The sequence below is a fragment of the Desmodus rotundus genome, chromosome 5 (genome assembly GCF_022682495.2).
Source record: "Desmodus rotundus isolate HL8 chromosome 5, HLdesRot8A.1, whole genome shotgun sequence".
Classification (NCBI taxonomy): Eukaryota; Metazoa; Chordata; class Mammalia; order Chiroptera; family Phyllostomidae; genus Desmodus; species Desmodus rotundus.
Window position 1 is genome coordinate 104,596,573 of NC_071391.1, and position 14,455 is coordinate 104,611,027.

General features: G+C 41.3%; 1 protein-coding gene across 2 annotated transcripts in view; it reads left to right on the plus strand.

The window, feature by feature from the left end:
• Positions 1 to 14,455, plus strand: part of TMEM87B (transmembrane protein 87B) — a 52,125-nt gene that overhangs the window by 2,622 nt on the left and 35,048 nt on the right. For both annotated transcript variants that reach the window (XM_071221522.1, XM_024558439.3), the window contains exons 2-6: positions 802 to 862; positions 7,667 to 7,758; positions 10,983 to 11,114; positions 11,971 to 12,024; positions 13,232 to 13,322. In XM_071221522.1, coding sequence (XP_071077623.1) covers positions 802 to 862; positions 7,667 to 7,758; positions 10,983 to 11,114; positions 11,971 to 12,024; positions 13,232 to 13,322 — 430 coding nt within the window. The remainder of the gene's footprint in view (positions 1 to 801; positions 863 to 7,666; positions 7,759 to 10,982; positions 11,115 to 11,970; positions 12,025 to 13,231; positions 13,323 to 14,455) is intronic.

A 14,455-nucleotide genomic window follows, 5' to 3' on the forward strand; every position in this document is an offset into this window, starting at 1 on the left:
TAGTTATTGTTGAAACTGTGTTGGGGAAGGTGGAGGGGTTTTCAGGAAAGAGCTGCCTATTCTGTTTTTCTTTCATTCCTAACCCCTTGGTGATTTAACACAGTCCCTTCTCACAGCATTTTTATTCTTGGTGAGGGCAGAAATCTAATCACTAACACATACGTTCTCTAGTTTTAGTTGGGGAAAGGGTTGTAAAGAAGAATGGGTCCTGGAGACCGTGTACGGGAGGGCCTGGCCTGGTGTGGGAAATGGTGGGAGACTTCCTGAGGAAGGGACTTTGGAACTGGGCTTTGGAGGGTAAGAAGGAATTAACAGGGTGAAGAAAGAGTGACAGGGAAGGGTTTTTAAGTACGTTTTTGAGTGGAAGGAGTATCAGGCTTTGGAGGAGCTGGAAGAAAGGTCCTAGAGAAGTGGGTGAGAACTGGTCTGCTGCGAGTGCACAGTGGGGAAAGGGCCGGGGGTCTGCCAGAAGTACTGTCAAACTGTCAGTAGATACCAGCTGCAGGTGCGTGGCGGTTCCCTGGCAGCAGCCCTCGCCTCCGAGGTGCTTCCGGCCCCTGACTGGGACACTGGTAGCAGGGGCATTCCAGAGCCTCCTGTCGAAGGCAGGGAGGAGGTGTGTGGGCGAGGCTTTAAGCAGATGAGTAATGTGATCAGATTTATATTTTTTACAAATAATCACTCTGGTCATAGGGAGGACAGCAAGGATTAGAACTATGTTTTCCAGAGTAAAGCTATACTCTTGGAAACAGTAGGGAAGAAAATTTTAACATGATTTTTCTATGTTGTTTTTCATTTTAGAAAACAGGGCCTTTGATATTTAGGAAAGTTATGTTTAACTCAACTGATATCAAGTTTTCTGGTAAGTCTTATAAAGTAACGATACTAATGTAACAATATATTATAGACAAGTAACATGTAAATATGTTATAAACTAATACATTAATATAAGCATTTATAATAGTATTTTATAAGCTAGGAAAATGTTTTGTTTTTAAGCAGTTCTAACATTTTAAGGGTTTCTTTTCTTTCCGTCAAGTCTTGCTTATTTTCAAGAATAGGTTTTTCTGTCTTAGTACATGTAATATGATCATTCTTTAAAAGTTATAATTAAAGTCTCATAAAGTAAGCTTCAGCAAAAAAGTATTTGACTTCTGTGAAATTTGACTCTAGATCTCAGCTTTTAAAACTAGATAAATTCCTTTTATGAGTATATGAAATGTCATAATTGTGATAAAACCTTTATGGCCCTCAAAATTTTTAAAGTACATATATTTTATAGTATAAATAAAAAGTACAAGAAGCTAACATTTTCATTAGGCTTTTAGGGCTTATGAAAGTCAAAATATTTGTGAGGGACTGTGTGGTCCGTGTGAACGCTGCCCTGCGAGGGTATTTCACTGTGTGGTCCGTGTGAACGCTGCCCTGCAAGGGTATTTCACCGTGTGGTCCGTGTGAACGCTGTCGTGGGAGAATAGTTCACTGTGTGGTCTGTGTGAACGCTGCTGTGCAAGGATTACCAAGTCATCGATCTTAAGATTTTCAGTATTTTTAATGAGTTTAAATTGGAGCATATTTAATGTGGTCCAACTTCCTCTTAGTGTTCCCATAACTTGACTGGGTAATTTGTTTACCAGGGTTAAAGTTTTGGGCTAAGGAGTAATTTTGAGGGGTAACACAGATTGGCTTCCTGGGATCAAAGCCATGACCCTTTCAGGGTCACTCCCCGCTCTGGTCGTTTGTTGGTTGAGTCTGCCCTACATGGGTCTTGGTTGAGGGAAGTGGGCCAGCCATCAGCTACAAAGCAGACGTGGTTCAAAGCAGCCTGGTAATATCAGATCATCAGTGTTGATAGGAGCTGGTAAAGAGGAAATCGAAGTCCAAAGTGGGTGGAGAAAAAACTTTGGCATCTGATTGCTTTAATGAATTTATGTTTCAATATCTAGACAAGTAAGATTTAAAAGACTGGTGCAAAGAAGTTACGTGGGGGAAAAAAAGTTATATGGACCACTGAGACACAGAATTTGATTTTTTAAAAAAAGTCAGTACAGCCTGGCTGGTGTGGCTCAGTGGATTGAGTACTGGCCTGCAAACCAGAGGGTTGTGGGTTCGATTCCCGATTCCCAGTCAGGGCACATGCCTGGGTTGCAGGCCAGGTCCCCAGTAGGGGGCATGCGAGAGGCAACCACACATCGATGTTTCTCTCCCTCTCTTTCTCCCTTCCTTCCTGTCTCTCTAAAACATAAATAAAATCTTAAAAAAAAAAAAAGTCAATACATAATGTCAGAGATCAGCCTAAGAGTAGATCACAGTCAAGACATCTGAAGAAAGAATAAGCAGCAGGAGTTAGGAGCAAAAGCATTAAGACATGTGGCTAGCAGGTGTGGAAGTAGCATCCACCTGAGCCTCCTTGTTCTGGTGCCATGCTCACCAAGCCATTGGTCATCCAGGGTGGCATTGTTAACAGAAGAGAATTAGTTCATTATTGCCCATCCATTTCTTTTTTTTTTTTAGGTCTCTGCATTCAGTCAATCTAGGTTTATTTTTTTAATTATATTTTATTGACATGGTATTAAAGTTGTCCCAATTTTTCCCCTTTTACTCCCCTGCGCCCACAGCCCCACTCCCTCAGGCAGTCCCTACACCATTGTTCATGTCCAAGGGTCATGTGTACAAGTTCTATGGCTACTCCATTTCCTATACTGTACTTTACATCCCCCATGGATATTCTGTAACTACATATTGGTACTTCTTAATCCCCTCACTCTTCACCCATTCCCTCACACCCACCTCCCACCTAGCAACCATCAAAACGTTCTCCGTATCCATGATTCTCTGTTCTTGTTTGCTTAATTTTTTAGATTCAGTTGTTGATAAGTATGTGTTTATTGCCATTTTATTGCTCATAGTTTTGATCATCTTTTTCTTAAAAAAGGCCCCTTACTCATTTCATATAATAATAGTTCAGTGGTGATGAATTCCTTTAGTTTTTTTTTCTTCTCTGGGAAGCTCTTTATCTGCCCTTCGATTCTACATGATATCTTTGCTGGGTAGAGCAATCTTGGCTGTAGGTCCTTGCTTTTCATGACTTTGAATACTTCTTGCCCATCCCTTCTAGCCTACAAAGCTGCTTTTGAGAAATCAGCTGACAATCTTATGGGAAGCAACTGTAGATAACCAACTGCTTTTCTCTTACTACTTTTAACATTCTGTGTTTAACTTTTGGCATTTTAGTTATGATGTGTCTTGGAGTGGGCCTTTCTGCATCTATCTTGTTTGGGACTCTCTGTGCTTCCTGGACTTGCATATCTATTTCCTTCACCAAATTAGGGAAGTTTTCTTTCACTATTTTTTCAGATAGATTTCCAATTTCTTGCTCTTTAACTTCTCCTTCTGGTACCCCTATGATGTGAATGTTAGAATGCTTGAAGTTGTTCCAGAGGCTCCTTAAACTATCCTCATTTTTTTTTAATTCTTTTTCCTTCTTGTTGTTGTGATTGGTTATTTTTTGCTACCTTATGTTTCAAGTCATTGATTTGATTCTCAGCTTCATCCACTCTACTGTTGTTTCCTTATAAATTGTTCTTTATTTCAATTACTGTATCCTTCATTTCTGACTGTATCTGTTTTTATGCTGTTGAGGTCCTCACTAAGTTCCTTGAGCATCCTTATAACCAGTGTTTTGAATTCTACATCTGATAGATTGCTTACCTCCTTTTATTTAGTTCTTTTTCTGTAGTTTTGATCTGTTCTTTCATTTGGGCTGTGTTTCTTTGTCTCTTCATTTTGGCAGCCTCCCTGCATTTGTTTTTATGTATTACGTAGAGCTGCTATGTCTCCCTGTCTTGATAGTGTGGCCTAATGCAGTAGGTGTCTTGTAGGGTCCAGTGGCACGGCATCCTCTTTCACCCAAGCTGGGTACTTGAGGTGTGCCCTTCATGTGGGCTAAGTACACCTTCTTGTAGTTGAGCCTTGCTTGCTGTTGGCAGGCAATGGCAGGGAATTACCCAGACCAATCACCTGCAAGGACTGGCTATGACCACCGACCACCAACCTCCACCCTCTGTGGAGGGTCAGCTGTGCAGGAGCAGGGTCATGGTGCTCCAGTGTGGTCTATAGCTGTCTGCTGTGTGCACCAGCTATGGGGTTTCCCTGGTGTGCAGGCCAAGGTGAGCCCTCACCTATGTTCTGCTCAGGGCCACCATGCCTGAGCTATAAAGCAATCTGAGATGGCTGCTACTTATGCTGGGCTTGGAGATTCCCAGCTATGGCCAAGCTGTGAATCTAGGCTGGCTGCTGCTAGTGCTGGGCCTGGGGCCTCTTAGCTGTTGCTTGTTTGATAGGATTTAAGAAGTTGCGAAGGGTGAGCCAAGACCAGCTATTCATATGAAAAATCGTGGTTAACAGTCTTGGTGGGCTGGCAAGTTGGGTAGGACAAACTCCCAGGGGATCTCCAGGGCAGGGCCAACAAGTGTTAGCCAGGTAGCCTGCATTTCTGTCTGGGAGAAAGCTGTCCCCTAGCTCCCACCTTGATGCCAGACACTTGAGTTCCTCCCTGCATGCCTTTCAAGCTGCTACCCCAGTGGTGCTGCAGCTCAGAAGGTGTGTGTCTGTGTAAGTCCATGTGTGGGTTCTTTGGGACTCCAGAAGTTTCTTCCACTGACTCAATCCTACCCTGGTTTTTTGCAGCCAGAAGTTATGAGGACTTATCTTCCTGGCACTGTAACCCTGGGCCGGGGGCTTCGTGTGGGGCTGGGACTCCTCACTCCCGAATTTTTTCTACTGCACATGGATGTGGGACCAGCCCATTCTGCATCTCCACCCCTCCTACTAGTCTGGATGGATGTGGTTTCTTTAATTCTGTAGTTGTCAGACTTCCGTTGAACTTGATTTCTGATAGTTCTGCGTGATGGTTGTTTTATATTTTAGTTACAATTTTAATGTGGTTGTGTGAGGAGGCGAGCCGTGTTTACCTATGCTGCCATCCTGACCAGAAGTCCCTGCTTCCATTTTCGGTTACTGTTCATTTTAAGGGAGTAATTGGATGTCGTAGTTTATACATCTGCATTGAAGGTGTGGTGAAGGCCTGAGACTGAGGCACAGAGCCAGATCTTAGTGCCTGCGAGCTAAGACTTGGGTCCTTTGGTATGTGGCCTTACTGTTCAGGGGAGCAGACTTCTGGCTTTCCCTCAGGTGACCCCTCATTTGCTGCCTCATTCAAGATGCCGTCATATAGAGCCACTGTTGAACATTTCTCAATGTAATGATATTAGCAATAAGAGAAATATGCCATATAAACATTCCATATATATAGAAAAGTGTTAGGAAAAACTTAATACTCATTCATGTTAGAAACTTTCAAAAAAGCAGAAAAACTTCCTCAGTCTGATAAAGGGTATGTAACACGCTATCAGTTCTTCCGAGACTGATCTATAAATTCAGTTGATTCCAATCAAAGTCAACTTTTATGTAGAAATTGACTAGCTTTTCTAAAATTTATATGTAAGTACAAAGGGCCTAGAATAACCAAAACAATTTTGAAAAAGAACAAAGGTGAAAGGATTTTATGTAAGTTTCAAAACTTACATAAAGCTACAGTGGTAGTAACAGTGTGGTACTGGCACAAGGAGAGACACACAGAACGAGGGATCAGACTGGAGTGCCCAGAAATAAACCCACATACATAAGGCCAATTGATTTTCAACAGAAGTGCAAAGGTAATTCACAGAGAAGGGCAGTCTTCTCAACGAGTGACGCCGGAACAACTGGATATCCACACTGGAAAACATCTCAACTCTGACTGTGGATCCTGGGCTTAGACCCTCTGTCCCATCTCTGCCCTCTCCCCCCGGGGCCCTGTTTCCATACACGTTAGACTGCCACTACTCTCTCTCAGGTCACGGAGGCCCTGTTAACTTTTTTCAGTCTCTTTTCTTTCCATTTTGGACATTTTTATTGCATCGTCTACAAGTTCAGTGATCTTTTCCTTCTGCAGTATCTAATCTGATGTTCATCTCCCGCAATGAACTTTTTATTTCAGATATTATATTTTTAAATTTCTACAAGTTTGGTTCTTTTTTAAAATACCTATTTCTCTTATTGGTATTTTCATATTTTTCTTTACATATTTGAACATATGGAACATATTTATAATAGCTGTTTTTACATGTTTTTCTTCTAATCCTGTCATTTTTGTCATTTCCATCATCTTTGTCACTGATTCATATCGTGGTTATGAGTTAAATTGTCCTGCTTTTTATATCTAGTGTCTTTGTTTTATATTTAATTTTGTGAATTTTGCATTTTGAGTGTTACGATGTTGTATTCCTTTAACAACTTTATTCTGGTAGACAGTTAAGTTTCTTTTGAGTCAGTTCAATCCTTTCCAATTATATTTTAAATTCTTTTAGGATAGATCTGGAGTAGCCTTTACTCCGGGGCTGACTGAGCACCACCCAGGCATGACCCTTCCATGTCTCTCTCCAGGGCTTGGTGTGTTCAATGAGACCTCTGAACTACTCAGAATTGTTGGGCTTCTCCCCGTGCGTGGGCGGGCTCCTGTGCAGCCAGACATCAATGGGCTGTCTGTGCAGAGTTCTTTTACTTTTTCTCCATGTAGCTCCTAACTCTTGGGTGCTGTGCCTTTGAAATTCTACCAATCACAGCCTCTGGAAGTCAGTTTCTGGTCTCAGTTTGAGTTCCCTTTGGTTACCTTCATGATGGCTCACAACGGCCCCTGCCTCCTAGTATTCATGACCTCATGTGGTCCTCTGCATTATTACATCAAGGTTGGTCTGACGGTAGAATATGGCAGAAGTAGTGCCAAGGCACTTAAGATGCTAGGTCGTAAAAGATGCTGTGGCTTCTTCGCCCTCTCTCTGGTGACTGGCTGCCATGTTGTGACAACACTTGCAAGAGTTTCGTCTTATTCTAGACTTAATTCTTTTCAGTCTGTAATGTGGTTACTCTCCTACCTGAAACATTTGGTGATCCTTTATAATATTCAAAAAAAGGAAAACTCCCCAGCAGAGCATAATAGCCCTCACGAATTTTTCTCCAGCCCTCCCTCTCTGTGTTCTAAGCATAGCATGCTATTTTCCGACAGGTGTACCCACGCCAGACACTCACTCCTCCGCCCTCCTCCTCACCTGGCTAGCTCCTGCTCCTTCTTCAGTTATAGGCCTCCTCCTCCAGCAAGCCTGGCAGCACCCCATTCTTCATGCTCTCCTGGGGCCTGTTAATTGCTAACCATCCACTTCCCTGATACCTCTTAGGTAAAGGACAGAGACTGTTCTAGATTCCCATTATGTCCCTTCTTGGTCCCAAGGAGTGCTTGCTCAGTATGTTTTGAACGAGTAAGTCAGTGAAGAGAACACTTTAGAGTGAGGTAGGCAGTGTCAACATGTCTGGCCCCTCGGTTGATTTTTAACATTGGACCTTACATGTAGATGAAATAGATACTAGTATAGCAACTTTCGGTTAACTGTGATCATTTAAATTGATGGATTTGCCTGTCTCATTTTTCAGTGACTTTTGGAGAAGTTAAGTATGTTTTGCTTATTGTTTTATTGAAGTAGCCTATTTTAAATGCCATTCCTGAAACCTGAAGTTTATATTGGAGTATGTATATTATTATTGAAAATTAAGACTTTCTTTTCCTAAACAGTGAAGTCATTCCATTGCTCCGGGCCTGTGAAGTTTACCATAGAGTGGCATTTGAAGCATTATACCTGTCAAAATGAATATTCTCAGCTCGACGTAAGTAAAACCCAGTTTTTTAAAAAGTTACATTTATTGGCCCTGGCCCGGCGGCTCAGTTGGTCAGAGCATTGTCCTGATTCTCCAAGGGGGCAGGTTCAATCCCTGGTCAGGGCACACACAAAAATCAATCAATGAATGTGTAAGTAAGTGGAACAACAAATGGATGTTTCCTTCCCTCCCCTCCCCCCTCCTCCCTCTTCCCTCCCTTCTTCTCTCTCTAAAAATCAATAAAACATTGCAGTAAATAAATAAAAAATTATATTTATTGAGGTAATATTGGTTAATAACATGGTATACATTTCAGATATACAACATTATACTTTGATATCTGCGCACGCTGTAGCGTGTTCGTCATCTGAAGTCCAGTCTCCTTCTGTCACCATAGATTAGAGCCCTTTACCCAGTTTGCCCTTCTCCCACCCTTCCTCTCTGGTAACCACCGTCCTGTTGTCTTTGAGTGTGTTTTTGTTTTGTTCGTTTGTTACGTTTTGTTACTTATTCCAAGTATGGGTGAAATCATGCAGTTTTGGGTCTTATTTTACTTAGCATAATACTGTCAAGATCCATCTGCGTTATCACAAATGGCGATGTTTCGTTCTTCTGTATGGCGGAGTGATACTCCATTGTATGTGTGTGCCGCATCTTCTGTATCAGGTCTTTCACTGAAGGCACTGGGCTGTTCCCATGTCATGGCTAATATGCGTATATCTTTATGAATTAGTGCTTTCTTATTTTGTGGATAAATTACCCAGAAGAGGAATTGCTGGGTCATACTGTAGCTCTATTCTTAATTTTTTGCGGAACCTCCGTTCTGTTTCCCACAGTGGCTGCCCAGTTTAATTCCACCAACAGTGTATGAGTGTTCTGTCTTCTCCACAGGCTCGCCAGCACTGGTTGGTTGTTGATGTATTGATGGTAGCTGTTCTGACAGGTGTGAGATGATATCATTAACACAAATTTTTAATGTATGTATATAAAGCTATGAAGGAAAATTAGGAGTATAAAAATTTATTAGCTCATCTGGTGAGGAGGCTGGAAATGTAGATTGTAGTCTTAGAAGTGCCACAGATTTATTTCGGGCCTTACATAATACATGCTTTAGTCCTATCAAAGTGTATGCTTTCTGAGAAGAACACAAATCTTGTAAGACATCTTTTAAATAAAATTTTATTGATTTTAGAGAGAGAGAGAGGAAGGGGGAGAGAGAGAGAGAAACATTGATTTGTTATTCCACTTATTCATGTGTTCATTGGTTGATTCTCATGTGTGCCCTGACCAGAGATCGAACACACAACCTTGACATATTGGGACAACAACCTAACCAACTGAACTACCCGACCAGGGCCAGAATACAAATCTTTCAGTTTCCTTGTATTTTATGAAAAATGATAGTGAGTGTTCATTAAATCAGACATGTAGGAACCATTGATAAAAGGACTGTGGGTCACATACAAACCAAAATAAACTTAATTTAAGAAAGAAATACAAGTTTCACTTTATTAAAAAAGTTAGTAATATGACACCTAGAACTTATTTGAGTACAAGTAGATTTAGTATGGGCAGATCTCAGAGGTGAGGAAGGGAAGGACCATCAGGGAATGCAGGGTGGAGGGGGCAGTGAGGGGGGGAGAAGGCGGGGAGCTGTGAGAGAGAGGAAGACAGGCGGCCCAAGTTTGGCCTGCCCCTGGCCCTGCAGTGTTTCTCAGGGATGAGTATTTCCACCCCAGTATTTCTCCCAGCGATGCTCCCCATGGTTCCTTTTCAGCTGATCTGGGTCTTTTGGCTTCTAGTTTGAATAATGTGAGGATTTCCATACTTTTATTTCTGTTACCTTTTCATTTGGGGTGAAAGATATCATTTTCCTTGAATACTGCCTTTCTGACTTTATCCCCAAGTATTTTACCCCTTCACACTAAATACTTCAGTGTGTACTACGTATTTCCTAAGAATAACAGCATTTGCTTAGACTACACAGTACAGTGATCAAATTCAGGACATTGAGCATTGATAGCAATACTATTATCTCATAAATAGACCTTATTAAAATTTTGCCAGTGTCCCAATAACATCCCTTTTAGCAGGGGTTTTTTTTCCCTTTTCTTTTTTTCCTGGTACAGGAACCAATCTAGGATCACATTGCATTTCTGTAGCTTTTCTTTGGTCTTTCATGACATGACATTGATATATTTGAAGTGTGCAAGCCATTTGTTTTTACCAAATGTCCCTCACTTTGAGTTTTTCTGATGCTTCCTCATGGTTAGATTCAGGTTATATTTTGAGCGGGCATACCAGAAAATCCAGGTGTGTCCCATTTTTGGTCAGTTGGTTAGGGAAGTTTCTGCCAGTTTCCTCCACTGTAAAGTGACTACTTTTCTCTTTGTTATTAACAGTAATTTGTGGGAAAAAATACTTTGTATTTATATGTAAATATGTATCCTGTTCCTCCTCAGTCCTTGTTTTCACATCCTCTGATTTTTCTGCAATGAATCAGTTACTACACTGATGTTTCCTACATGGTGATTTTCCGATCTGTGTTTTCTCCTACATTTGTTGGCATTCTACCATGAGAACGCGCTCTATCTCTTTTTCTGTCTTACCTTGCAGTCTGTCAGTCATCAATATGCACTCACTGGTTTTACTTCATTGTGGATTATAGTCTATTACTGTTTTTACTTATTTTACTCAAGTTGTCCCGTATTTGCCCAGTAGAAGCCCACCACCCGTTTTTTGATGACTGGGAGCTGCCATTAGGTTTTACTCCTGCATCTCGGCAGGAAGAGCCCTAGGTCCTCCTGGGTAAACGAATGTGTCCCCTGCCCTCCGTTGCGCTTGCGCATTTGCTCTGTGTTGCTAAGTGTCTGGTCTGTCTTTCCTCCTGGTTAAATGCTGCGTTCTTTCTCTCTAAGGTCGGTCATACTTGGTATAAGATGGAATTAGCCCCAGGACAAAGTATTGTATATTTCAAAACACCTTAAACACTTTCTTATTACAAGATTATGGTTGTGTTATGTGTTACTATCTCTGAGCGCATTGGAATGACTAAAATGTTATGGTTTCTCAATTTTACTTAAAATTATATTCCAACTTTTTTTTTCTGTATCTTGCTCTACATATTTTCAGGTGTTCCAAACTGAATAAATTTTAGGTGTTACTTAGATATTAAATTTTGTCTTCTCGGATAAGTATGGAAATACATTATAACAAAATTTTACCTTGGGTAGGAGCTGTCACAAAAGCATGAAAGTATTGGTGAAGACTTTTGCGTTAATTATTTCAAGAACATTGAATGTTGGACAACAAAAAACGAAAACTTAGATTGTGACAGTAACCTACAGGTGTTTCCCTCATTATACGTGAGTATCTTGTCTTGCCCTGTTAAAGCAGAATTTAGTTTACTCCCGGTGCATACAAATGTCAACTTAAATTGTTTCACCAGGCTTTTCATTAAGGCGCTTAATTTGTTAGTTTTTAGACTTAGATCTTTGTGAATGTCGTAGCGCACAAGGAGTAAGGTGTTGGCACCATCATTCCATTGTTTGTGCCCCTCTGTGGCAGCGTCCCCTCAGGACCTGCCGGCAGTTCACTTCTCGGCTCCGTGGCTCTGCCAGCGCAGCGTGAGGCAGGGTTACCAGCGACCACGGCGTTGCTGCTCTTAGCACAGTCTGTCCGCGCTTAGCCCCTGGGGACACCCTCTCCCTCCGTGTGCACTTGCTCCCTCCCAGGGTGGAGGGTCAGATTCTAAAGTGTGGCCAGCAGTCATTCCTGAGTGGTGAGCCGATGGGTCATTTTAACTTATTTTCTGTTCCATAAATTCTGAAATGAAAATAAGTCTTTGGTTAAAATTTTAAAGGGATTTCTTAAAAATTTATGATACATAATGAACGTGTAGCACAGTGTGCACATCAGAAGTATGTGGCTTGATAATATTTTAGCGCCTGGAGCTCCCTTTTAGTTCCTGGTACCCGCCCCCGCCCCCCCTATAGCTGCTCTCCTGAGTAAGGAAGTAATTGTTCCAAAGCAGGATTTTGTTACTCGTGTTTGGGCTACCGTGAAATTTGTTCTGTGATGTTCAGCTTTCAAATTTTTACTTTTTTCAGTACATTTGTACATTTGTACTGAAAAAATGTACATAGTACATTTTTAATTGTTAAAATTATCCCCATAGAAATGCAGTAATATAAAATAGAATTAATTTATTCTTTTTTCCAGAATAAAGAACTAGTTACAAATATCAGAAATGTTTCAAACCAGGAAGAATCAATGGTAAGTCATTTTATTTGTCTTTAAATCAAATACATACAAGCTGTAGTAAGACTGAAAAGAATCTTCTAATGAATAGATCACTTGGAGAGTGATATGAAGTAGGGTTATTAGAATTGAGAAAGAGAAAAGAACCTTTATTTCAAACAATAAATATGTCTATATGAATTTTGTATAGATTTATTTCTGTCTTTGTGTAAAAATCTCTTTAAAGTTGTAATTTAAGGTTACTTATATGCAACCTTCCTTTTCTTTCACAAAATAAAAGTTGCTTTCAAATGCTCAAGATAGCATAGCAGTGGGCTGGTATGTATCGTCGTTAAGGATGTAAAGAAATAGGTAGAAACCATGGAGGGGAGAGAAGATTTGGTGTTTTGGGGAATTACTGAAAGTCACAAAACCTGGAGGCCAAGAGGGTCAGAAGGAGCTGTGTGTGGGATGGTAGACCGATGTAGGAGAGCTTAGTGTTTGCTCACATACTGTGACTTCACATTTCTTGTCTTCTTTCGCCATCTTAAAGAGAGCCCCATCGCAGAAAGGCATTCCTCCGCAGTGGGGGTCGGGGGACACAGACTCTGCACAAACCGTCCCGGTGGAGGGGGACGAAGTGAAAGGGAAAGATGGGAAATGTTCAGCAAGAAGGGATGTGAGAAGTTTGCTCCAGCTGTGTGGGCCATTGAAGGGGTCCTAGACATCACAGCAGCAGTTAGAGTCCCCAGGGGGACTGCTAGTGACTTAGTGCCTTGAAGGGTTTAAATAATTTAGCCTAAATACGGAATATGAGGCATTTCTCACAATGTTATCTGACTTCTCCCTCCCACAGTTCAGTTAAAAAGCCACATTGAAAACTGAATGCTTGATGATATTTGGATAAAATATGGGAAGAGAAACTATTTGAATGGTGGTATTAAATAAAACACAGAGTGGTAATAACATTAAGGGAAAATCTGTAGAAATATAAGAAGTAGAAAACATTAAAGAGTGGGAAAGGCTGTTTTCCTCCTCCATCCCTTTGGGTGTGGAAAGACGATGGTAAAAAACGGTGGGAGGAGGATCTTCCCACTACTCACCATTCCTTTTCTCTGTGTTAATGTGCTTTTAAAAAATGACCCGATTTACTTATTAAAAGTTGTTTTAAAATGTGGTAAACAAGTATTTGTCTCTATCTTATATAGCAATTAAGTAACATCAAGGGTTTTTTCATGCTCAGGATGTTGTTGCAAGAACACAGAGGGATGGGTTTCATATCCTTATTGTTTCATTTAAAACAGAAGAAACGGATGCGCACTGGAATTTGAATGGTACGGTTAAACTGCATGCGTGCTTTCTGTCTGCTTTTACTGTATTTTGTATTTTTGTCTTGACCCAAATCTCCATTCTCTGTTAAAAACACATCACTCAAAAGTGCATTTCTGTTCATCACAAAAATGAATATATTTCAGGGACTTAAAACTTTATACTTAGGTATCTTAAGTGAAATGTAAAAGTTTTAAACTTCATAGTTGGATAGAAAACTCTTCATCCTTCCAGATTTTAGAGAAAAGCAAAGGGGCAGGCAACATCTTAATTGTTTATGAAGTAGATTATATTCTGTTTCTTGAAATTGGTCATCATCAGGGTTTAAAAATTGTTGTTCTTTAAGTTTTTTTTTTACCATTATTGTATGAAATATTAAAAGGCCTTATTTAAGAAAAAGAAAATCAAAAAAATAAATAAATAAAAGGTTTTTTGAAACATCAGCTTATAGCTTAGGAGTAGAAGTGGCATGTCTGGCAACTGTGGCTTCTGGGGTCTGTGTGCTCCCCAGCCCCCCACGGGGTCGCCCCTCTGTGGCTCAGTGAGCCATAGTTCTCAATGCCCAGGGCAAGAGCATCCGCGCTCTAAGTAGTTTCAGGGAAATGCATGCTTCACGTGTCCTGGAATTGCTTTAGCTGTCATTTTCCGCAGCAGGCATCTGCTGGGCTGACAGTAACCAGCAGCATGTGAGGGTTCTGAGGATTTGCATTCTGCTCTGGTTCATCCACTGGGGACCCAGAGGGGAAGCCAGGCTCCCCTGAGAGGCACCCAGTCTGGGGGAGGGCGCAGAAAGCAGTGGGGTGAACAAGCATCACTGCAGAGGCAAAGAGCTGGTATCCTGTGGGGGAAGCTGGTGGAGGTGGCCGACCTGGAGGAATGTGAAGTAGGGCTTCCTTCTGGAGGTGATATGTGGGCCAGGCCATGTCACATGGAGGGAGCAGGGACCTTGATGCCATTCTGCTACCTCACTGCTGCCTCCTTCCATCCAGGTGGCCTTCCTCCAACACCAGTAGGTGGGGTTGAGCCCCTGCTAGTTAGGAACTAGAACAGTTGCTAAGCGAGTCCTGCACTGTCCTGGACACTCTGTTTATTATCACTTTTTTAGACAACAACCCAGATTAGATGCTTGAGGTCAGTC